The 25522-nt window shown below is 44.3% G+C and overlaps 1 protein-coding gene across 1 annotated transcript in view; it reads right to left on the reverse strand.

Annotated features, from left to right (window-relative positions):
- Positions 1–23608, reverse strand: part of skila (SKI-like proto-oncogene a) — a 35158-nt gene extending 11550 nt beyond the window's left edge. The window contains 4 exon segments of the mRNA XM_034152963.1: positions 55–143; positions 1068–1163; positions 19988–21265; positions 23473–23608. Of these exon segments, the coding sequence (XP_034008854.1) occupies positions 55–143; positions 1068–1163; positions 19988–21106 (1304 nt within the window). The 5' untranslated portion in view covers positions 21107–21265; positions 23473–23608.
- Positions 23609–25522: the final 1914 nt, after the last annotated feature.

A 25522-nucleotide genomic window follows, 5' to 3' on the forward strand; every position in this document is an offset into this window, starting at 1 on the left:
TCAACACTGAAAGTTCTTATTGGTGTTGTTTAATCAAAAGGAAAGGTGTAGTACCTGGGATGGACCAGGGAGGGGTGTTCTGGCTCCTCCTTGATGTCAGAGAAAAGACGATTGAACACCAGAGCAGGTGGAGATGTGTTCCCCTGAGAAACACACGCAGACACACACACACATAAGTACCACACAACACAGCACCATTTGTCTTTTAAGCTATTGTGTTATAGATACAAAGGAACAGGATGGCATCTTCATCTACATTTATTGATTTTTGCAGCTGAACCGATGAGATATCACAATGACACACACACACACACACACACACACACACACACACACACACACCACACACCACACACACACACACACACACACACACACACACACACACACACACACACACACACACACATCCACATCACACACATCACACACACCTACACCCACACACCTACACACACACTACTACACACACAACACACACACACACACACACACACACACACACACACCACCACACACACACACATCACACCACACACACACAAACCACACACACACACACACACCACACACCACACACACACACACACACACACACACACACACACACACACACACACAACACCACCACACACACACACACACACACACACACACACACACACACACACACACACACACACACACAGCACTCTTGGAGCTATAACCTAATAAAACTAATATATGCATGCATGCATACATGTGGATGAGGGATCATCCACCAGGCATCAGTGTGTGTGTGTAAGATAATCATGATAGAGCTTCTTCCCTGTGTGTGCATGTAAAGTTGGTGTGTGTGCTGCGACAGGGGGGAGGTGAAGAAGAAGCAGCCGCTGTATGACTATTTCCTGACAGAGGGGAGAAGTGTGCCGCTATGAATGGGTGAGCAGGGGGTGTGTCTGTCAGGAAGGGAGTGTGTGTGGGTGGTGACCCTGAGAGCTGACCTGTGTGTAGAGGAGGGGGAGGGGGAAGAGAGGAGGTGATGGAGGGATGGCTTGATGGATAAGGGGAAGGAGACGGAGACTGACCTTTCTTGCAGGGTCGGACTCGGCCAACTTGCTGCTGGGGGAGCAGAGATCTGCCGGGGGTTTCCTCACCTGGCTCTCCTCCTCCTCCACTGCCATCTGGAACACACAGCGGGAGAGAAGAGGGTTAAAACAAGCAGATAGATTGTATTTGTTACAGTGAACAATTAAAATGGTGCACTGTCTCTGTCAGACACCGTGGGAACGAGGGGACAAAAGTGGTGAGGAAAACAAAAATGACAACCGCGGTCACCGAGGGGTAAGATGGAGACAAATGACATCCAAGAGAAAGAAAATGGAGATGAATGGCATTGAAAGTGCGCAGCAAGAGTGAGCTACGGCCCGAGTCTGCATTGATACAGCATCAGAGAAAATGAAGGCAGCATAAAAATGGATAAGAGTAGTGGCTGAATGGGCCCGCTGAGGAAGGCGTATGAATAAAACAAGATGATAGTCAACACGGATACAACAAGGCCTGTCATTATGTGCCTCTGTGCGTGTGATTCATTTGTATACATGTAACACGGTTGGAGTCATCCTTTCTCTCAATGCGAATACATATTTGTGTGTTGAATGTTTATGATTCATTGTGTCAGCCCTGTGCCCTCTGAGCCGTTTGTGTTCAGTAAATACTGCTGGCGCTGCCTCTCGTGAGTGTGTGTCTTTTGACCAAATCCAGGACACACTCAGCAAGAGGCCACAAGCTGATGGAGTTGATGCTTATCAGCGGCAGACAGGCCTGACACTACACACAGACTGCCTGCAGTACACACACACGCGCGGGCACACGCACCAGAGGACCAAGACTTTGCAGCATCGCAATATGCACCGGCAGTTCACCCACAGCAACAGACCGAGAGATGGAGAAGGGAGGTGTGAGAGTGGAGAAAAGGAAGGAGGAGGAGAAACAGGAAACAAGAGAATTCAATGGGGAGAAAAGTGCAAGTGCAGAGCAGTAGGAAGGAGGAGAGATAGTGGTCGTAGAATTCATCAATAATTGACTAACTAGCCTCTTAAAGCCATCTATAGACGTTTATTCTCAAACTGACATATACATATATATATATATATATATAAAGTAGGACACAGTGAATAATAAACAGACAGCCTTCCTTCAGATATACTTTTACCATGCACGTTATCGGCACGATTACCATGTCACAGTCATTATCCACCAAATATTTATATTAGTCACTCGCCTGGCAGCAGCTACAGTCAATATATCATTCAACAATCATAATGATTCTCTTGCTGTGTCTTATAATGTATATCTTATTCATTATTTTATCTGAACCAAATATTCACAGATGCTCGCTTCTCTAATGTGAGTCAACAAGAAAGAAAAACATCACTGCTAGTCCCAGTAAACGTGTTTGTGTGTGTGAATTCATGTGTACTGTATGTGGAGGATAGTCCCTTATTTACAAAGCCCATGGATGAACGAGCATGTGCATGCAAATGTAATAGCCTGGCGCCATATGCGTAGCCAGGTGTGTGTCTGTGTGTGTGTGTATAGAGGGGGCTCGTCCGTTTACGAGCACTTGTGGTTGGTGTTTTTTCCTCTTTTTTTTTCAGAAGGCAGCACTGCAGCACTGAAAGGAAGGAGGGAGGGAGGGAGGGAGTGAAGGAGGGGCAAAGAGAGAGAGAGAAGGAGAGAGAGTGTGGGATGATGGGACATGAGCATAGATAGAGGAAAGGAGGGAGGAGAATTGACAGAAACAACAATAAACCCACTGCAGTGGTGTGAAGGCAAGCCTGGTCGTTGCTGGCTTGAAGGTTGTGTGTGTGTGTGTGTGTGTGTGTGTGTGTGTGTGTGTGGTGTGTGTGTGTGTGTGTGTGTGTGTGTAGGTGTGTTGTGTGTGTGTGTGTGTGTGTGTGTGTGTGTGTGTGTGTGTGTGTGTGTGTGTGTGTGTGTGTGTGTGTGTGTGTGTGTGTGTGTGTGTGTGTGTGTGTGGAAGGCACTCTCTCCTACATACCCCTGTCACGTCTTCCCCCCCTGCACAAATGTGTGTACGAGAAACACAGACCGAGGGGTAGAGCAATGGGGCCAAACCGACATTAACAGCAGGTCATCCAGGGGTCTTTCATCTGCATGACCCCCACGACAGCAGACGCTCTGCTGATGAGACCACTGACAGCTCATTAAAAGGTAAGTGCGTGTGTGTGCGTGTGTTTTTGTGTGTGTGCAAAAAACAACAAAAGAGTGTATGTTTGTAAGAGTATGTGTATCCACATATATGTGTGTTCCACTAATGGTTGCTTTTCTCTCCCTGTATATCCAGCTTACCTGACAGTTGACAGCTTAACGCCCACCGCCCACACACACACTCATTATTCCTGCTGCTCTATTCCTTAATGAATGTGTATGGTGCAAACGTTTGCACATTTCAACACAGCTGTCCCCCCCCCATCGCTTGTCCCTTCCACCTTGCCTGTTTTATTAACACACACACACACACACACACACACCACTACTACTTAATCTACAATAATTAAGCGCCTCTATTTATCCGCTTCTGCGACACACACACAAACAGCCCCTAACCCCCCCCCCCCCCCCCCCGTCTCCAACCCTTTGTCAGGCTGAAGCTCGCCTTATGACAATGTGGATTAGCATTCCACACACTCGCTCAGCTGAACTCTGCCCTGTTGTTCCTAATCACCGGCAGTCTGCCTGCCGCTGCAGCCACACACACACACAGTTCATACAACCACTAACCAGATCAAACACACTGCTCTAGACACACACAACCATGTGAACTTTTAAAAAGACCCATTTCCAGAGCCCAGTTTAGTACATGTGACATTTCTGCAGCAGACACATTAATGGAGCAGAAATAGTTTTTGTGTGCTTTTTAGTCGCCTGAGTGCTGGTAAACCCAACAACAACAGACACCACTCTACTCCGCAGACGTGCATGATCGTACATTACCATACAAAGTCTGGCAAACGCAGACGGAGGAGAGTAAATGCACTTCAGCTGCAGCCGTGTGTTTCCACCGTGAGCTCCATCTGTGCTTCCCACTGCAAAGCACTAACGCCGTGTTTACACCAGGAATACTTGTTGCCTCTTTTGGCTGGATGTTAACTGCAAAAGGGCATTTAAAATGGTGGCTGATATTCAGTGTCATGGCTATACTATTTAAAATCTAAACTAAATGAAATATTCTCCAAAGTTTTCCCGTGTCTGCAACAGAAATCAGGTCTAAGAAGCCGCTTTAAACCACAGGTTTAAGCCTGTTGACTGAAAATCCCACTGTAGCTGGTTATTTAAAAAAAACGAATTATTGTCTATTTCCGTTTTCTCGGTCTTCCTTTTTCTCTGTTTTTATTTGACACCATTTTTGTGAAAACAGTGTCCTAATTGAAACAGTTTCTTATTCTGTAAGAATGTAAAGCTTCTTTCACAAATGCCTCTAATAAATAAAATATTTGAAAAGAAAAGTGAATAGCACATTTCTTTGTACTAAAGGAAGTAAATATTTTTCCGCCGTTGCCAGTTATTGCTAGTGACCAAAGACAACAAATGGAATCGGGATTTGTTTCTCCTTTGGTGTAATTCATATGTTTCCAATCTAAAGAAAATAAACCGACACAAACACACAGGCTGACACATATGAGTGCAAACAAGTCTGAGGTCGATCTCTCCTCCTCCCTACTCCAGTCATATGGACACACAGATGACTGCCGTCTTAGTGTATATCACGCACACACACACAAAGTTACAGGCTATAAATACACATGCTGTCTCCATACATACATAATAAAAGACATTCAAGGCTCATCCCCCCTCACAGGATGTACACACTTCAGCGATGCACGGAGCAGGGAGGTTGGAGCAAATGGACAGGATATTTATTCAGGAGAGGAATTTAAAAAATACGACCTTCCTCATATTCCCTAAAAATCAAAAGTTGGACATGACCATTTAAAAAGCAAACAATGCATGAATCAAAACTAATTTCCTTGTATTTCATTGTAAACCGTACTGTTGGTCAACAAAACATTTAAAAGACGTCACCTTTTGCTTTGTGTTATAGAGAACAAATATAAACAGAGATATGAATCTGCAGTTTAACTGATGACAACAGTTCCAGTCCTAAACAAGTTTGTCTCGGTATGTGCGCGCTGCTCCTTTTAGCTGGTAGCATGAGCCGATACTTCAGAGACTATGCTACTATAACGATAACACTGTCAAACTTATAAACACACAAACCGTCTCAACGAGCCAAATGGAAAATCTTATCTAGGGCACAATAAAGAAGTGTGCACGCTTTGGTCTGACCTTTCATCTCAGAGCAGTAGGCCTTGTGTGTGTGTGTGTTATTAAAATCTATTTAAAATCCCCTATTGTGCCCTGAAACATAAACACTGTTGGGTCCAATTGTCCTCCCATCTGCTGAAACCCGGGCATCAGCGGTGGTTTATGAAAACGGAAACAAACCCCAGGCGAGCTCGCCACAATCTCGCCCATGGGACAGAAACAGAGGGGTTCTCAGAACATAACTGTGCCACCCATCCTCCCTCTTCATCTTCCTCCTCCTCCCCCCTCTGAGCCATTCATCAGCCTGGCATTCAGGAGGAGGGGAGCGAGAGGGAGAGGTATGGCGGTGGGCAGCAGAGGAGGACTGAGTAAGGCAGCTCCTTCTCTTCTCTCAGGAGGAAGTAAACAGCCTTTATTTGGGTGCTTTTCATTCAGCCTCAGACAGTGAGGGAGGAAACGAGGAACACACACATTCACAGCCAGTCAGTCACGCCCTGTCTGTTTCTAGACCACATCCTGTTCTGCTGCAGTCGTCAACCGTGTCAAAGATCATGCTTCAGATACAGATATATATACTTCCTGGCCAGAGCCATGCAAAAGCAACATCTCGGCTGTCTGGATGTGTGTCGCAGTCAGAAACTCATTTATGTCTTTAAACTTAAACTTCTTTTTGATGTAATTGTTTAGTCTACTACATTTCTTGAATCAGGAAATATTTGATTTGTTTTTAACGTTTCTGCTTGGAAATTTACACAATGCTAGCTTTAGACTGTCATATATCCTAAGCATTTCATCAAATCGATATAATGTAGCATTTAGCTTGCAGTGAAGATCTAAAGTTAAAATAAAAGCAGTATCTTTCTTTGGAGTCTAGATTTGTAGATCTTTTTTACTGGGGACAAGTGCCATGGTGGTCCCACCTGCCCCCCTACACACACACACATACACTAGAGGCTTTTATATGGAAGTCTTAATCCAATAAGCCATTTATCCATGGACTGGGAGCCGCACTTTGTTGAGCAGCCAAATCAATAACAGCCCACGAGGGAAGCAAGCAGCAAAGTGGGGCATTTAAAGGAATACACTTTTTTTTGGTGGAGGCTTTCTAATTAACCCAGCAGCACTGCGAAATGAGTCAACTGTTATCTGCTGTGAATGAAAAGTGCAGAAAGGTCAAGTATATTTGATCATGAAATGATAGAATATAGCTTGATCACTTCAAGTCAAGAGGCAGCAATAATCTTTTCATGTCTGCTCAGAGTGTTCAAAGTGTTTGACCCTTCACTTAGTGCTTAGCGGAAAGAAAATATATTGCATCTCTGACTGTATGTGCTGAGAAGGTTACTCAATGTATTTCTCTCTCACTTCAGCCATGGAGAGGGATAAATAAAGCGGTAATAAAACCGATCAGGGCACATACGAGAACAGGTCTGTCTGACAGGTGGACGGTTAGACAAACAGGTGGCACAGGCAAACAGGAAACCGAAAGAAAAAAAGGAGACAGGCAGACTGCCAAGACAGATGAGGAGACAAACAGACACCATGTGACTGTCTGTCTGTTTGTGCCCCCCCCCCCCCCCCCCCCCAGACCCACACACACACACACCTGTTCCTCCCTCTTTCCAAACACAAAGAGAAAGAACAGAGCCAGACAAGCACACTGATAAGCATCCGCCAGACCAGTCATGCCAGAGTCACACACGCACGTGCACGCGCACGCACACGCACACAAATACAGAGGCAGATAAGGACAGGTTCCTGACTGGCCCCGGGCACATTTTTGCACCACATGGGCACTCTGTCTAGACAGTGATCACACGCACGTCGAGCACCCAGCAGCTCATTCCTCCTCAGCTACAGCCAGTCAGCCATTTTACAATCCACACACAGCCTTGATAGGCAAGAGCCAATGGGACCTGACACACACACAGTTAATGGGAGACTATGGGGGGAAAATCTAGTTATGAAAGTACAAAAATTAGGAATGTCATTTTTTTTTATGTTTGAGTATTTGAATAAAGCTTAAAAAGTCTTTCATTATATTGATATATTATTTTGCATAAGGAATAATACTCGTCTGTACATGCCTCACTTTGTGTGAGGCAAGCGGGAGATTTATATTTTGTATTTTTGACTGCATCGAATAATAGAGATTGAATATTTAGATAAAATCCTATTGTACATTTTGAAAAGGATTATGTCTATATTCTTTCAATACATTTCATCTTTTGGACTTAACATTGCTGCGGAGTTATTGGAAATGTTTCGATCATACAAATCTAAAACATTCCTACACAGCCATAACTAAAATAAAATGCTGCAAAAATATGTATGAATAGATATGCAAAAGAATACAAATGTTTTATATATGATACTTCAAATAAGAAGCAGTCTCTTCCAGCTCTCTAGATACATTTTTCTATTCATCTACCCCCCTGCCTCTCTCCCTCCCCCATTTCTCATATTTCACAGTCAAATCCCAGGCGGCTGCTTCCAGTCTATATTCACAGCAGTACATGAGGGTTGTAATAATGTTACCTCATGAATGGACAAATTGTCTGACTGGAATACACTAGTCTGGCCCAGGTAACCTCCACATCACAAACCGTATCTATGAAAATATAATTAATAATGAATCTGTCATTTATATTCTGGATTATGTAGTTATTTGACTGGTCCATGAAATGTAAGGATATGGGAAAGAGATTCCAACACACTGTTGCTAGAATAAACTGACAAATGATTCAGAATTGTATCAAAATGGCAAAAGGGATAAGTGCAAATAATTAAAAAAAATGCAGGGGGCAGACAATGGTGGTGATCCAGAGATGTCCCTGCCTTCAAATCATATTCAAATACAGACTTAAGAAAAAAAGCTTTGCTCAGAAAACTAAAAAGTTCAAAATTGATATTTAGATATAATACAGAGATTGTTTGATGTAGCCTTAGAAACAATGATGCAACATCACTTGGATGCATGTTGCAAGCAGAGTTCCCGTTAGAATATTTTTTTGCCGGTCAACATGTCCGTTAAAGTTGAAATCTTCCGGACAAAATTAGATAAGTGCCGGTTAAAGGTCTTCTTTGTTATTTATTGAGCTTTAAAACAAATTGATATGATTCGACATTAAACAAACTAATTATAGTAGATTAACTACATTATTCAAAAGTGTACAGTAATTTACAAAAACGCGGGAATAATAAACGGAGCGCTCTCTCCTTCTCCTGACAGCCCGTCAGTATCATGCAGCTCGCGGATCCAGTAATGAGTGACCCGACAGTAAAACTAAACATATCTATAACTAGTTTAGGTAGTTTGAGAGGTAATTAAAATAGCTACGTGTGATTTTCTAACCTGAAGTGTGTTTTGCTCTGCTCGCCGCTGCAGGGGATCATGCAGAGCTGCGTGTCGACTCGTCAGCAGCAGCCGATCTCTCTCTCTCCTGTCAGATTAGACTTTACTCGCATTTATGTCCATATCGATCAGATCTAGCTAGTTCTAGCTAATGATATGACTACCTGCTTGTTAAAAGACACCTAAACAATAAGCGTCGCTATGCAACCGGATGAGGCCACAAAGTATAGCGCAGCATTATGCATTTGTTTACATGCCCACCGGAACCCCGAGGCATTACCAACAGATCAACGCACAATCAACCCATACAGGACATCTCTTTCTCCACATTAAGTGTTAGACATTAGAATTGACAATTTTTGTCTGTCACATACTCTTTTGTCTGTCACATACTATTCTTGTCTGTCACATAAGTGGCGCAACTGATGCGGTATTGCGCTAAGGGAAAATTATTTTGACCGGACATTTTGACCGGAGAGATTTAGATTTGCCGGACTTCAGCATATTTTACCGGTCATTGTCCGGTAATTACCGGCTAACGGGAACTCTGGTTGCAAGTACAAAACAGTCTAGACATTATGTCACTATTCATATCATCAACCTCAAGTACTGTGATTATTCGTCATGAACAGACAAAGCATTTCAACATAATCAGGCAGCTTATTGAGAAAGCAAATTCAATACGGCATTATGGTTCTTACTCTATACATGCTATATCCACACTGTACTCCCCCAAATTATGTCATCAGTCATGTCAGTTTTGGCGTGAGGCTTTACTGGCCTGTATCAAAATGTGACCACTCATCTACACGCACACATATGCAGAGCAATTGTGGGTGAGTCAGTGAAGGGCATTTAACAATCATCCATGCGAAAGAGAGCCTACTAACTGCATATACATGCGCAGCATCCTGTCTGTAGCACGGCAATACAGTGTGTGTGCGTGTGTGTGTGTGTGCCTGTGCTCCACTTTCCTTCCCCAGTGCCCCCCAGAGCGTTAATTACCAAAGCTGTCGGGGCTCACCTATGTGAGTCAACCAGGCCAGGAGACAGACAGACAGACACGCACACATTCACACACATACGCAGACACATCACATGCAAATAAACAGACATCCCATCAAATAATTGCTCCATCAAACAGCAGTGTAGGAGGATGACGTAGTTTACTGCAAGCATTAAACTGCTGTCCAGAAGTAAGCACACAGACACTAGCTACACACACTCCATTCTCCCGGGAGGACACTTCGACTGAGAATGAGGCCAGTGGGCTCTCGTCTTGTCTGAAGATGACTGTACTCATGGTTTGAGCTTCATCTGGGCCAGAGTGTGTGCTGTAGCATCTCTAAAAAGAAAGAGAAAGTCTCTAGAGGTGCTTGATGCCATGGGATGCTGTTTGGAGGTGGGTTACTGGTTCAAATTTGCAATTAGTAAGAGAAATACACACATTACCACCACCCAAAAATACAAAACAGCTGCCTGTTCTTTCCATACAAGGGAACTCAACTTACTATTCGAATGGATGAAACAACTCAGAGTGCTTGGAGACAGAGGGGGGTGAGAGAGCTGCAGAGAGGACGAGCGTTGCTAAGCAGACTGAAAGCTGAGAGAGGCTGTCAGCAAGCCAGCAATGCACTGCTATCACTACAGAGAGAAAACACAAAATGGAGACACTGCCCAACCCTCTGTATTTGCAATCATTTACAGCATTCACTAAAATGCCCTAAAACGTGTGCTGATGTCTGCTTCAAACAGCCATTCAGTAGCTTAATGTACTTTATTTCACGAAGCAACAATAACCTCATCATGAATCTGGCCTGATTTGAAGACTAGTCTTACAGCAAGCAGAAACTATAATTAGCCACTGTCTCCAAGTGAAAAAGGGAAAATAAAAACGTAATTCTTGTGCTCTATCTCCACAAACAACTCAGGGTTTACGGTTAAGTGTTTAAGTGTTTAAATGCAAGAGCTGGAGATTCCCCTGACTAAAACCAATCTTTACTGGCCCTAGTATGCAGCCACATATTGATCTGCGGTTTGTTTACTTCTTCCTCAGCACAGGAGGCTGCTGTGCTGTAGCGTGGAATACTGCAGTAAATGTCAATGGATGGTTGGTCGTCGGTCTGCACCGAGGCCAGAGGGGGGAAGAAAGATGGAGAAGGAAGGAGGAAAGGTTAAAGGAATAGAGATAGATGTTAAGGGAGCTAGCTGCTCCGAGATATAGTCACAGCTCGACATAGTGAGAGCTCCACTTGGTAAAATATCCCACAGGGTAAAATCTATCACATACACATGGAAAGAGAGACAGTTAAATCCAGAAAAGGCCCTAAGTCCTCCACTGTTCTGCAGGGAGCTTGGGTCTCATCCATATTACATGCAGGAGCTTGTTTGAAGCCTCTACTACTCGTCTCTGCATGGGCAGCTTGGCTTTGCTGTCCAGACCCCTCTGGCTCGCCTGTCCCTTCCACACAGACACAGAGTAGTGCGAATGCATCGGCTAGCATGCCTCTCTCCATCTATCTTTCTCTTTTTTTGTCACGAGCTCTGGTTTTCGAAACAAGTCTCCGAAGACCCTTCTCGCTCCTTTTACAGTGGCTCGTGGATTACAAAGTTTACAAGAAACATTCACTATTAATCTGACAAATCTGAATTATTAAGGAGCAGAATGTCAAAACCTTAGGACTGTAAAAAATGCCATCTTTTTAGATTGGAAGCTTTAATAGAAGTTTTCATATTAAGGGTTTAATGTCTACTGTCCTATTGCACGTTGTCGAGACCGCAATCGGCAGTAGGCTGTATATTCACTTACATCCTGCCTGTACTGATATTAATGGAACATATGACAGGTGAACCCACAGTCCACACACACTTTGTCACCAGACTTCCTTCATTAAACAGTCACTGTCTGGGGCTGGCTTGACAACAGCCCGAGAAAAGTGCAGTCGACTTGGTAAATGTCATTACAGTTTAGTCAGGGCTGTAAGTGAACACACCTGGGCGTAGATCAAACAGACCGGGACGGTGATAAATCTTTGTCCTGGCTCCACGGTGACGCTGATGAGTGGAGAGCAGACCGCGGCACTGATGGAGAGCCGTGACTCACGCTGCAGGATGGGGTTTGGCGTGGTGACAGGAGGAAGTTGCAGCTGATAGTGGTTGTGTGTGTGTGTGTGTGTCTGGCTGTGTGACTGCCGGTGTTTGACCCTTTGACTTCCTCTAATCATGGACTGTGTCATCTGAATAGCAACCCATGCTACAGTGTGGTTTTGTGTGTCATCTTTCTTATAAAAGATGTCATCACATGGACACGTCGGGGTCATGTCAAAGTCTGGGTTTCTGTCATTCAGCTCTTTTTTAGTTCAATTTAGTTTGGGATTTCAAACAGTCACACTGCTTTTTTGTCCTTTACAGAATAGATAATAAGGTTGCATTCTTGCCTGCCAAAGCCACTGAAGAAAGAAAGCAACCATGCCAAAATGAACCATCATTTGGCTGGAGGCGAGATGTGTTCCTTCGACATGAGTCAGTCTTCAGAAGAACTACTGTACATATGGTATCATCTGGGATCAGGATGCATCTCAGCCGGTGAATTTTGATAGTGATGACGAAGAAAATGTTTGGCATATCCAAGTTCACTTGTCATAGGAACTAGTTAAAATGTAGCCAGACTGTAAAACCACAAGGCAATGCTTCACTCTTCAAAGGATAAAAGTCAAGGGCAATAAGGCTCCATGTGAGCCAAGTCGCCCAGCAGCAAGGCTGTTTTAATATGAGCAACAGCCAAGCCAGAAGAAAAAAGAAGGGCTGGACACGCAAAGAGCGAGAATCATTGCCACATGCTCAACAGGAGTCTCGCACATTAGCACACACCACTTGGTTGCTTGGGGACAATTAAGAAGGACGAGTAGCTTACATGCAAGGATGCTGAAGTGCACTCACCATTCTCAACATGCAACCCATAATTAGGCTTCCATGGCTCGAGTATACTCAAATAAAATATACAATATGTATTGCAGTTAGGTAATTAATTGCATTTTGAGATCAGCACCTTGAAGATAGTCTACTTCGTCTTTGCAGTAAAAAGGTGCAGTGGGGCGGCTGGGGATCCAGAGGGAAACAGTCCTCTATTTACAGGATCTAGATGAGCTGGTACGAACCCCCGGAGGGGTATGAGGCAAAGAAGACAGTATGTTAAGAAATATCAAAGAGACAGATTACTCCCATAGGCTGCATCACTGCAGGTGGGAATAGCGGAGGAGATAAACACATCAGCATTTGTCAAGGTAGAGGCAAAAAGACATTTCAGACTGGGCATACACAAAATGTCGCTTGTTTCACCTTCACTAATGCAGTCTGTTTCCCAGTTGCTAACTTTACAGTCTTGCCCTGAGCTACATCAGTCAGGCCCCTGGTGAGATAAGGATTTACAGGGTATAGAAGCTGCTAGCAGTGGAAGGGAAAGAAACAGTTGGAGGGCGATGACAGTGGAGCAAAGGTGAAGCTGCAAAATAAAGAACTTACAGAACAAGTAGTCACCTATCCAAGCTTGGTATATGTTTTTCTTACAGTGGTTTGCTTTACCATCTACTTTCATCTGGTGTGTAGGCTCAAGGTCAAACTAGCATGGGCCACAGCAATGCAATGAAACATGTGTGGGAAATTTGGCCGCAAACATATTGGACATCTATTAAGGCTGAACAATATGAAGAAAAAAACCAACATAGTATAACGTTGTTGAATATCACGATTCAGTTCTGCTGCTCTCAGTAAACTGATCCAATATAACAAATAGAACATTGAAGTGAAAAGTGTTTTAAAGTTTACATTTCAAATGTAAGTACTTTCTTGATGTGTTTTTCGAGAAATTGACATCTTAATAAAAAATAATCAAATGACATAATGCGCAGCCTTAACACCTTTACAAACAATGCAAGCAGAATCCCTTCCATGTGAAATGCGAGCCATTATTAAACACGCAAATAAATGACTGGCAAAGTGGAGAGATGGGGATTACTTTAATCGTACAGGCCGACTAGTTTCCCCTGATTCTCTGTGTTTGCCACATGCATAATTGATCAGTGTAGTGGTTGGGCTTAATGTGTTGTGGATGTGCCGGTTGGCAGCCCAGCGGGACTCATGACACGCCTTTGATATCCAGTGTTTACCTCCCTGAGACTGGGGTTGTGGGAGAAAATATGAGAGACGTAGTCTGTGCCTACACGGTCGGGGTGTGTGTGTGTGTGTGTGTGTGTGTGTGTGTGTGTGTGTGTGTGTGTGTGTGTGTATGCTGTGTATATGGTGCTCACATGGTAAGCTCCTTCTCTGGGTCTCTCCATTTATATCTTCATTAATCACCGTTCCCACCGGGTAGGAAGGACAGAAGAGCCTTTCAAATGCAAACGGGCTCGCTCTGTTGCATACAACACGCACAGGCTGGCTGTCTCCCACAACCCTTTTACAGTATACCTCCTTCGCCTCAGTCTCCCTACCCCCAACACACACACAAACACACACAACCTGCTCGTCTGACTGTCTCCAAGGGAGACCAGACAGTGGCCAGTTAATTTTCTCATCACCACATCGATTAATTAATACCAGGACTTCCTCATTATTCCGGTCTCATGCAAAACAACTGAGCAAGCTAGTCGGAGGTGATACGTTGCAAGCCCCTTTCTCTTCTTACAGTCTGTTTGAACTCGTAGCCCATTATATTGCCCTCTCTTTCACTTGTTCACGCTCTCATTTTCCTTAGAGGCAACAAACTGGTCTGATGCCCTGAGGGGGGAGAGTTAGAGCTCAGTGAACATTCAAACAGGCTGTCAGTCCAGGACTCTTATAAAGCCCACAGGACATTTGGCTGGGAGGGGCTAAGCCAGTTTGTTTAGTCTATGAGACTGTTGGCAGACGTGGCAGAGGCTCCACTGTATCTGGACTGACCTATCTCCGTCTGCTAGTGTGGCTTGCTCACATCAGTCCTACAGTATCGCATTATCTTCTTCTGGTGGCAAGGTGGGAAATGAGACCAAGCCGGGAAACATAACAAGCTGCAGCTGAGGGGGTGGTAAATTACCACCAGCCAACGTATGTTAAATGTTTAAATGTGGGGTTGTAATCCACAGAATAGGCTGTGAGTTTGATCACAACAAATTCAAGTGGTGTGGTGAAACTGTGGCTTGTGATGTTTTAAAAACTTGATGAGATTGAAATTGAAGAAAAAGCCTGAGAAGTAATGACTTTGGCGTTCCTCCAGTCAGCTGCAATGCTGTTATGGAGCTGTGATACTGGCACTGACCTGATGGTGACATACCAGAGGCCCCTCGCCTCAGCTCAGCCCCTCCTACCTTGTGGGGCCCCATTTAGTCCTTTACAACAGGCAGCAAACACTGGCCAAGGCACAGCCTGTTGTGCACAGGGAGCACAGACAGCCTCCCACACCAAACTACATACAGGCGTGATAGACTGTAGGTTACTCTGGGCCAGCGTTCAAAGAAGCTGCTGTGTATTCAGTATAAGTGGATAATTGTTCTTTGGAAAATGCACAAACAGACAGAGAAATATGTGTATGGGTGTCTTGTGGTGGGGTGTGGGGCAAAGGAGAACGCTAGCTGTGGAAATGCGAGCTAGCCGGCATCTGATTGGCCAACCGAGAGGGCTGATCCAGGCTAGATTTGTGGTTCAGCTCAGGTCTTGGAGAGGTTAATTTGTAACCCTGGGAAAGAGAAGCTGGGGCCCAAGCTCCCTGTAACAACCTCATGGCTGTGGACGTGGTGTGTTTCATGGAAGACAACCAACATGTTAAGGCCGTCTTTGACTGAAGATATTCTAAGCCATCCTACACTCGTTCAATTTTGTCAACTAATCAATTAGTTGAAAAAATGAACAGAGCCGTTAATCCACAAAGATTTCCATCAAAAGTACCACATCAAATCTTGTTTTTACCACAAATCTGATCTTAAGTTTATTGAAAATAAGTAATTTAGCATAAAAAAAGTATTAAAAAACTTGAGTTGAATGAGGAAATAATAGTCTAAGACAAAATACACCAATGGGTCCATTAATCGATTAAGGAGGGCAGCCCTACAAGATGGAGAGCTTGCTATGTCTGACACCAACTTCTCCTCTTCTTCATTTTATACTTTTAACTTCTCTTTAAATGTGCTTTATAAATAAAACCTGATTTGATTTTGATTTGATTTATCAACCTTTACCTAATTTGCTCAAGTGCCTCTCCCGGGGACCACAGATAACCACTATTTGTCTACGTGGTCTGACGGCAGAAGCAGAAGTGAGGTTAACTCAGGGAAACTGATGCACATATGATCACAGACAGGAACTTATGCAACGCCGGCTGCGGCCCTGTAACCGAGACTTCTCATTTCACTCTTCTTCCATTATTTCCAGCCTACCTCTTGGTCCATCGGCTCCGCTTTTCAGTGTCTGTGTCATCCGACGGCTCGCCACATCCATCAAGGTCCGAGACCTGATCAATAGCCAGTGGCTTTCCTCTCATGCGCCTTGCAGACGCACACAAGTGGTCTTATTGCTCATGTAACGGTCGACTTATCGGGTCATTTGGCTGCTTATTTTGTTACTGTCCGCTGATTGGGGCCCAGGGGGTATTGACTGTTTACATCCAGACACATGTGGGCGACAGCACAGGGGTTAGAAGAAAAGGGAAGTGCACACTAAAGGCCATGAGTCAAGATGGGTGAGGACATGAGCCCAAGAGAAGAAGGCAGATGGAAGATTGACGTCATTATAGAGGGAGAGATAGCAAAGGCAGCACAGTGAGCGATTAGAATGCCTGCCAGAATCCAATTAGATACAGCCCAAGAGAATGACTGACAGGCAGACAGACAGACACAGCAGACAGCCCAGGAGACAGCCAGAGAGTGCAGCTGCACTGGTCTGCGGTAATGAAGTCACTGGTTTCCAAATAGCAACTAGAAGAAGTCGGAGAGATGCAGCTGTCTGCCGTCTGTGCCGCAGCCACTGTGTCAGCCCAGCCAGCGAGACAGACAGAGGAAGGCTGTTCTCTCCGTCTGACACTTCTGACTCTGGGCCAGCACAACGCCACAAACAAGGAAAATAAGCAACACACAGCTATGTTCCTCTCCTCTGTGGTTATGCTAGCTAGGGTGGGGGAAATATGTCTAAAATATCATGTCATAATGTTTACTTATCTCAAAACTACATATTTGCTTCTACTTTAGACATATAAACACAGAAAAGTTAATGATTGTGGTCAATTAAACCAGTTACACACACAGAGGTATACAGTTAGATTACCTTTGTGTATCTTTGTATCTTAAAATATAACTTACTGATATTACTGAGTACTACAGGGGATTTTTGTATCATTCAGATGTTTTGTAATACACTGTTCACTTGCCATGTAAAACACGCAGCCTAAATAAAAAAGATGACGATCATCAAACGAAATGTAATTACTTCCCGTCTTGCGAGATATAAAAAAAAAAACCCAATAAAAATGATGACACATGATCTTGGCTCAGAGAAAAGTGTCCATCACACCCCCTGAAGGCAAAATGAACTCATTGTCTGTCAGTAACCAAAGTAACTCTTGAGATAAGGCTTTACCTTGTTGCTGTCTGTTGGTGGCGTCTGTCTAGCAAACTCTATTTACACAGCAGGGATCAGTAGACAGGGCTGCAGTGCCTCGAGGCACAAAGCGCCGTTTATAGAGAGCGAGTCCTGGAGTTTTTAACTGCACCTTCTCAAACTAAACACTCCTAACAGGATATGGGACCAGTAGCCATTGGAGAAGGTGGGGAAAAAAAACTTCCAGAAGGCCCTCTTGTTGAAGTCTCTTCTCTTTTAGAGGTCCCACAGCTCTCTGGTAAAACTATGAACCATTTGTAAATGTGCACATTGACACTTTGTGTAAATAAGAGTGATTGGGAAAAGTGTATGCAGTCGGGGTTAGACCAACACACCGAGGCGAGCCATCTTTCCAAAAAACATGTGCTACTATAAGCTGCCTGGCTGAACCGCCACTCACATCCACTGGGATGTGGAAAGTATTAGTCACACGACCAGTGCAGCGGAGGCAGCTGGACAGAGAGTCTGGAGGATGTTCAGGGTGAGAGACATGTCCGTCTGCACCTCTTCCTGTTCGGTCAAACACACTTTCATAATTATTATTACATTACTACATGTCACTTGTTAGACGCTTTTATCCAAAGCGACTTACATACTCAATACTGTGGACAATCACCACAGGAGCAATTTGGGGTGAAGTGTCTTGCCCAGGGACACAACGACATGCTGACTGCAGTGGGGTTTAAACCTGTCCTGTTTAGACCCCCTGATCCGAACACTAACGCACAACCCACTGCGCCACACGCCTAACACAAATACACACACATAAACAGAGACTGGATGGAGTGGCTGAGTGAAGTGGGACACTGCCAGTCAGGTCACCTCGTTCTCTGGCCAGTGACCTCACACACCAGTACATCCGCTTCTGTGTGGGGGTGGGGTAGCATCCTCGATGAATGCCAAAATCACCTGCTTCCTGTAGACTCACAGGCAACTGTCTTTCCAGGAATCCGGCCATTTGAGACTGCTGCCTACACAAATATAGCTAGCTTTCACTTTTAATTTGACAATACTATTTCCGATTAAGCTTCAAAAATAAAAATCACATCCAAGCCCCTATAGCCCAGCACTAGAGGAAAGAAAAAGAAAACGGAAAAGCCAGCGAAAGGGAAAATAAATTGACTGAGAAATCACCTCTGAGAGAAAAGACAGCACCTGAAACTGTGGTGAGACAGAGGCTCCAGAAAGACTGGCAAAGTGTGAGACAGAGAGACAAAGATGTGTCATACCGGCCTTCAGTTAGCAGCCCATTACACACACTGAGGTTGGCAATGTCTCACACATAAACACACACACCAAAGACTGTAGGACTCATCCACCTTGAGCATATGTTTTCGTATAGTGTGTTGCGTCTGTGGTCTGTGTACGATGCAGTTTCCTCTGTGGTATTAAACGTCTCCGCATTTGAGAAAGAATGTCTACTTCTTCCAAGATGCATACCTTAAACCAAGGCGAAAGAAAAGAGGGAGGACAATTGGGAAGAGGCTAGACAGGAATGCGGTCAGGACGCTAGACGAGACAGCAGACGCGGTATTTCCAGTAAACTCAGACACCAAGTTAACCAGAAAAACCGAAGCATCTCTTTATCTCAGGTACACAAACAATATAAAATGTATTCCACAAATGTGCCATCTCTTTACTCCCCACCTAACCTGCTGTCTGCTGTACTACTATCACAGATACATCTTGCCAGCAAAGTTCATAGTGGAGCTCTGGTGTCCTTAAAATGTGTGTTTGCTTGCTAAAACTGACTTAAAATAAACTTTAAATGGTGGTTTATGCCTAGACAAACTAGTAAAACAGACAATAACACAACCCCACCTTAATCCACAAAACAATAGAAAGGGGGCAGTCCACTATGGTCAGAGGGGGGTCATGAGACATAAACCAGTCAATGGCAGGGAAACAATCTAGAGCTTTTCCCCCACACTGAATGCTGGCTTTTCAATAGGCTTGCTGTCCTTTTGGCTTAGACAGTGCAGAATAAAAAGAATCGCCCAAAATCATTTGGAAGACTCTGAAGAATTCTGGGTTCTGGTGATAATAAGTGCTGGCAATGCAATAAAGCATTTTAAATGTCAGGCTTGCATGAAGGTAAAATAGGTCACCAATGAGGTATATTATTCCATCCTCAACCTGTAGCTAAACATGTTCCTATTTTAATAATCACTTGTCTTGGTTTGCACTACTTTTATTTAGCATTTTCTCAAATCATGTAGGAATCTGCAAAACAAATTCCAGCTACCTTGGGCAAATTAGAAATGTTTTTTTAATTAAGTTAGATAAAAGGTTAAACTGCTGACAAATAGTCTTTATATTGGAGTTAACAAAGCTGAGCCTCCTATATTGACCTTTTGTTCAGTGACATTCCCAGTGACCTCCAGGTGACCTGAGGGGACAAATGATGCACTTCCATTTCAGCTGTGGCCAGCTGGTCTAACCTTGTCTGACCAGACCTGGCAAGGCAGATGACACCACCTGTCTCAGGCCCATTTAACATATACTAGGTCAACACAGGTTTAAGAAAACACCAGCTGGAAGGCAGTCTTGTCAAACCTGCTGAATACACAGACTATGGGACACCATCCAAAACAATTAAAAGTTTTAAATATTCTTCCTTTTCAGAATGAAGATACATTTAATACTAACCAAGATGCAAATAACATGCAGGAGAGCACTTACTTTTTCTAGCGACCTCTTGAGCTGGTAGTGGAACTTCTCTTTGACCTCATCCAGGAGCTGCTTGAGCTTTGGCTCCTCTGGCATGCCTTGGTACTTCCTGGCAAGCAGCAGGTAGCAGGGCCACTTGGCCGAGTCAAAGCCCCAGTGGCAGGTCCTCTTATCGGGTGACTTGTGTGAATGCATGACAAACTTCTGCGGTGAAAAGAGCAACTGGCACTCAATGCACTGGATACAGTGGGCCTCCGGCTGGGTGTAGAATTGGGGCACAAAAAGACCCTGGCACTTCCCCAAACACTGGTGCTCCACCTGGAAACTGGCTTCGCTCTCCTTCAGCAGGCCCTGGGTTGACAGCTTACCGCTGGGGTCAGAGGGCAATGTCGCCCCAGGACGCAGCAGAGCATTGCACAACCGCTGTGCATCCGTCAGTGTAATGAGGCCACAGGAAGGTGCGTTGAACGGCAATATGCCCAGCACCTTGAGGATGTGCAGCTGCTCAGCATCACAACGCGAGCAGTAGACGTAGAGCTCATCGCACACAGTGTTGATCTGCTGCAGCGAGAAGTCGCGGAGCACGGAGTTGAGCACCTGGGGCAGGCAAAGACGCTTCTCTCCCCCGACGACGAAGCAGGAGATAGACTCTCCTTCCAGCAGCGAGTGGGTGAGTTCAGTGGAGCTGTCACAGGGAACCAGCAGAGGGCCCCCTCCCAGAACAGGAGGGGAGGGCAGGGGAGGCATGCCGGCCGGGGAATGCTCGTGGCCGGTGCGGGCTGAGAAGGCAGCTGGGCCCCCGAGGGAGCTCTGGCTGCTGAGGGTGAACTGGGCCAGTGTGTGTTTGAGCCCAGGGCTCAGGTCCAGGGCTTTAGCAGAGCCCACCATGTGCAGTTCAGCCCGGCCCTCCACATCCATGTCGTCATGACACAGTTCTTCGATAAACTCCCTTTTCACCTTGGGAGTTTTGGGGAGGGAATCCAAGCTGCGACGCTTCAGGTTGATCTCCGCCATAACTCGCTTCTTGATGGGCGCGTCTTCCAGTTGCTCTCTGTACAGACGTTTCATGTTGCCCTTGAATGAGGTCAAGTCTTTGAAAGGGGTTTTCAAACTGGTCTGGGTGCTGACCATGTTTAGGGACTGTGTTATTGTTGTTTCTTTCAGCTGACTGAGTTCTTGTATTCCTCCAAGCTTTTTATTGTCCTTAAGTCTCTTCAAATTACACAAATCTTCTGGTAGTGACACACATGCATGATGATGACTGAAGTTTTCTATTTTCTGATCCGCTTCCTGAGTATAAACATGAAAACAAGAATTTAGAAAACAGGGAAGAGGCAGAAAAAAATGATTCAGTCACTATCTAAATTATACCTAATCAATTAATTTCTTGTAGCTGAATAAACAAACTGAAAATGATATCATAAAATAATGCTGTGGAGCATGAAATAATCCATAAAGAGTTTAAATGTTTTATGACCGCTCTCCAGGCTGGGGGCTGCAGAGGTCAATGACTGCCCACTAAACCAAATGGCTATTACCATACTTCACACAAACACTAGGCTTGCTCAGCCCTTGTAATTGAACCCGGGAGTAAATTTGCATTAAGGTTTTCAAACAAACTTTCTAGCACAAAGTGAGAATTTTAACAAGGAAAACCAGTTGACCAGACATGACAACCCAAGTGAAATTCCCCACCTCCTCCCCCCTCTCCCATTACATTGTTAATGTAAGGCTAATACAATAGTCAAAAACATTTCACTTAGCAAATGAAAGTGCCCTTCCCAACCATATTGTGCCTTCCCCTAGGTCTGCTTACCCCACGCTGACCCCATCAACTCCATGAAAAACAATTGATAAAAGCGTTAACAGCGGTCGTCCCCTTCTCTCAGGCCTTTCACAGCGTGACATACAGCAGTATGGAAAGCGGTGTTTCCCCCTTTTTACTCTTAAGCTTTAGTGCGGTATTTACTACATCGACTGTAGGTAAACAAGAGTTAGCTGGTGTCCCCAATTCAATACGTTATCTAGATGATAATGGCTAATGCTACAATATGACACCAAGAGACGGCAGATTGAATACAGTTTAAGTTTGTTAATGCAACATTTAATAATGACCATTTTGGTTGAGAAATGCATTCGATTTCTAAATTCAAAGTAAATGGGGATTTCGGCTTGTCAAAACAGGTAAAACGCACATTGTGTAAATTGACCACGATGCATGTATTTGCATGTTTTGCAAATGTCAGCATAACATCGTTTTTTTCACCGAATGAAATGCTGCAAACCTCGAGCTCGATTCCGGTTGATGTTTGTGGGCGTTTTTAATGGAACATATCACGGTGAGAAAAAAAACCTGCAAAAATCAGATGGGCAACCAATATATTTGGGTCTACGCAGCTTCTACTTCAGCCTGCTCGGGACTCCGGGCTGGCTGCAAAAAATCTTCAACTTGATCGGTGTAATTGTGTCAGAAATGAAAACACCGACATTTCTTCGCTAAAATAACACCGCAGCGGTATTTCTCAAACAACCTCACAGCCATAATAGGACAAATGTCCAAATGTCACCTCCACTCTCGTATCCCTTTTTTGCCCCTGCAAGGACACCGCGGATAATAATGCTGCTGCTCCATCCCCAGATATCCCCCTCCTCCTCTCTCCGGTCTGCAAACTGTACCTCGCCACGACCGCACTGGTATGCAGACAGCGCTGATAATGACATTCACTGTCTGCACTACAGTCTGGGCTGGAGGGAAGGCACCGCGGTCCGGCGCTACGCACACACCGCCTCAGTGAGGACACGGTGGGGTTTACAACCGCAGAGTTCCCCGTATGTTTAAAAACACAGGTAGCCGTTACCCCCAACGGTCAAAGAAAACATTAAATGGTACGCATTTGTATGTCAGCTTATTTTAAATAAATTAAATGTCTTGACATATCAGGGGAAACGTAAATATGATGCGCATTCGTCTGGAAATCTATTAAGAATTATTTAATTTTCCACGTTACATTCTAACGTTAACTGTGCTAACGTTAGCTAGCTTAGCTCCCCCAGCTTACCCCGGCTATAAAGCGGTCTAATCAGCATAGCGGGGGTATGAAGCAGGCTCTCAAGAGCACAGACAGGCTAACTTAACCAGGTTCACCCCACCAGCAACGAGAGCGATAATAAAACCGATCAGCAAACACACACTGTGATAAAAAGCAGAGTGGGTCGCGACTGAGAAGGACAACCCACCTTATTATTAAGGCCGTTATAGTAAGCGACAACACGGGACTTAAAACGCTAACATTACAGCAGGCTAACCCCCAGAAAGAGAGCGATACAGCAGGCTAACTAACCCTTAGCTCCCCCCTCTAGCTCTGGATCATCGGCTGAACACAGGAATTTAAACTCAACCGTTAACCGTTGGGATCCGTTACCCCCAATGTCTAAATACTGTTTGAAAACACATCCTAAAATATCCATGTTTTGTATTTAATCGAGTGAAAACTTGCCTGAAAACGCAGCGCTGTGACGGCCGTCCTCTCTCCAGCGGGGTCTTCTCGGTACTGGAAAAGCCTGGCGGACCGTCGACAACAAGATGCAGCGAGAGGCTCCACTACAGCCCGCAACGTCACACTGCACACAGGCGGGGAGGCGGAGACGTCACCCGGCTGACGGAAACTATGCGGGGGTGTCTGTCTGTCTGTCTGTCTGACTGTCTGACTACTGCACAGCCTGGGAGATTTTAAGAGAAAGGAGACAATAAAGATGCTTATATGTTTCTGTCCCTTTAGATTGTTATAAGAGAGTATTTTAATGTATTCTGTATATTTTATAGTGTGTATTCCAGTGGGGTAAAGTAACTAAGTACGTTTGCTCAAGTACTGTATTTAAGTACAGTTGAGGGACAAGGAGTAGGCCCTCTATGTATTTACCTTGGAGATTTTGATTATGATGTGATATATAATCAAAACCTAAATAAGACCTGAGTAACACCTGACAAAATGTATTCTATTGGTATCTATCTATGTTACATTTCTGTGGACTAGAACATTTGATTGTGTAATGTGTATGTAAGAAAATTATATTTATATTATGATGTATATCACAAAACTATATGTTTTTTCAAATTGTATCACAATGTTATTTATTAATGTAATGTGAGGTATATTACACAAACTTTGGCATCATTAAATGTTTTTGGAACCTGTATCTGCTTTTACTTTTTGTATACGAACATATGTAGTGTAAACAATTATTCATGTTCCTTTGCCTTGCATCTTGTTGCAGGTCACCTTTATTGGCACGTCCTTGTCTTGCATGATTTTACATGACAATAAGCTTTATCTCTGTCTCTGGTTTGCTTTCCATCACGTTTGTGAAAATGAGAGGATAAGAGAGGGCAAACTCACCCTGGGCAAAAGGGGTGGCTTCTTCTCCCACACCTCCCCCGCACACCCCTCACTCCTTTTATGAACCTTTCCTCTGCAAAGGGTCAAGAGGTCATTCAGGCAGTCTATTGTCCCTTTAGCTACGATGTGAGTTAATGAAATCTGAGCATGAGAGGAGGTCAGGAATTAGATTTGATGAATTATAGCTAATTTCACTTGAAGTAGTGGAGTTCCCACTTGTGAGTTTACACACTATCATGTATTACTCCTGTTCTTGGCTTGGATCTTTAAGTGTTATCATGCTATGTCTACATGAGCTGGTTTTTTTGGCTGGCTGACTGACCCACAGTCTGATGTCACACGTCTGTGAGAGCAGAGCGGCTTGATAAAGCTTTGATAAACAACACCGTTGGCCGTTTCGCCGCAGCCTCTCTTTGACAGCAAGGTCAGCAGTTGTATTATGAGAGCAGATGTGCGTACACCCTGTCCAGCCCCAGAGAACAACAAGAAGGACATTGATTTTCCTGTAATAACATCACTCTGTGTACTGCAGGGAGTAAATTAATCTCATATCTGCCATATTGGGACCAACACTGATTGTTCATTAAAGCAAAAAGCTGAAGGATGAGGTTGTGAAAGATTCACAGACAGACTCTCACATTGATAAGCTTCTCCATTAGCGGAGACTCTGTCCAACTGTTATTGGACTTAGTACTAAGTGGACCCCGGGGGCACCTCACAGTCGTTTTCGTATCCTGTCTGGGAATCAATGGGGGATATTGAAATATGTCCCGAGTTGTTCCTTGGTTGTGTTTGTAATTTGCAGTAATGATGCTTGTTTGAAGTGCTGGTCTGAGGTCAGACAACTGCACCTCAGAGTCAGGTTTCATAAACTGGCAGTCCAGTGTATTATTGAACCAGGGTGTGAACTCATACTGAGGAAGACCAAGATTTGGGGTCAAAACATCATGTACACATTGAATTAAAGAAGAACTAAGATTGAGATAGCTGTGTTTTTGTCCCTTTTTTCAGCTAAACCTTGAAATGTATTTCTCATTACATAAATTGACGAACATTAGATTCATGTTTTCTTAACATCTATGTGAAAATGGTCAAAACAAATACATTTTACAATGAAACGTCCCGGGTTAATTACTTACATTAGGACACA

This window comes from Trematomus bernacchii, unplaced genomic scaffold, assembly GCF_902827165.1.
Source record: "Trematomus bernacchii unplaced genomic scaffold, fTreBer1.1, whole genome shotgun sequence".
Taxonomy (NCBI): domain Eukaryota; kingdom Metazoa; phylum Chordata; class Actinopteri; order Perciformes; family Nototheniidae; genus Trematomus; species Trematomus bernacchii.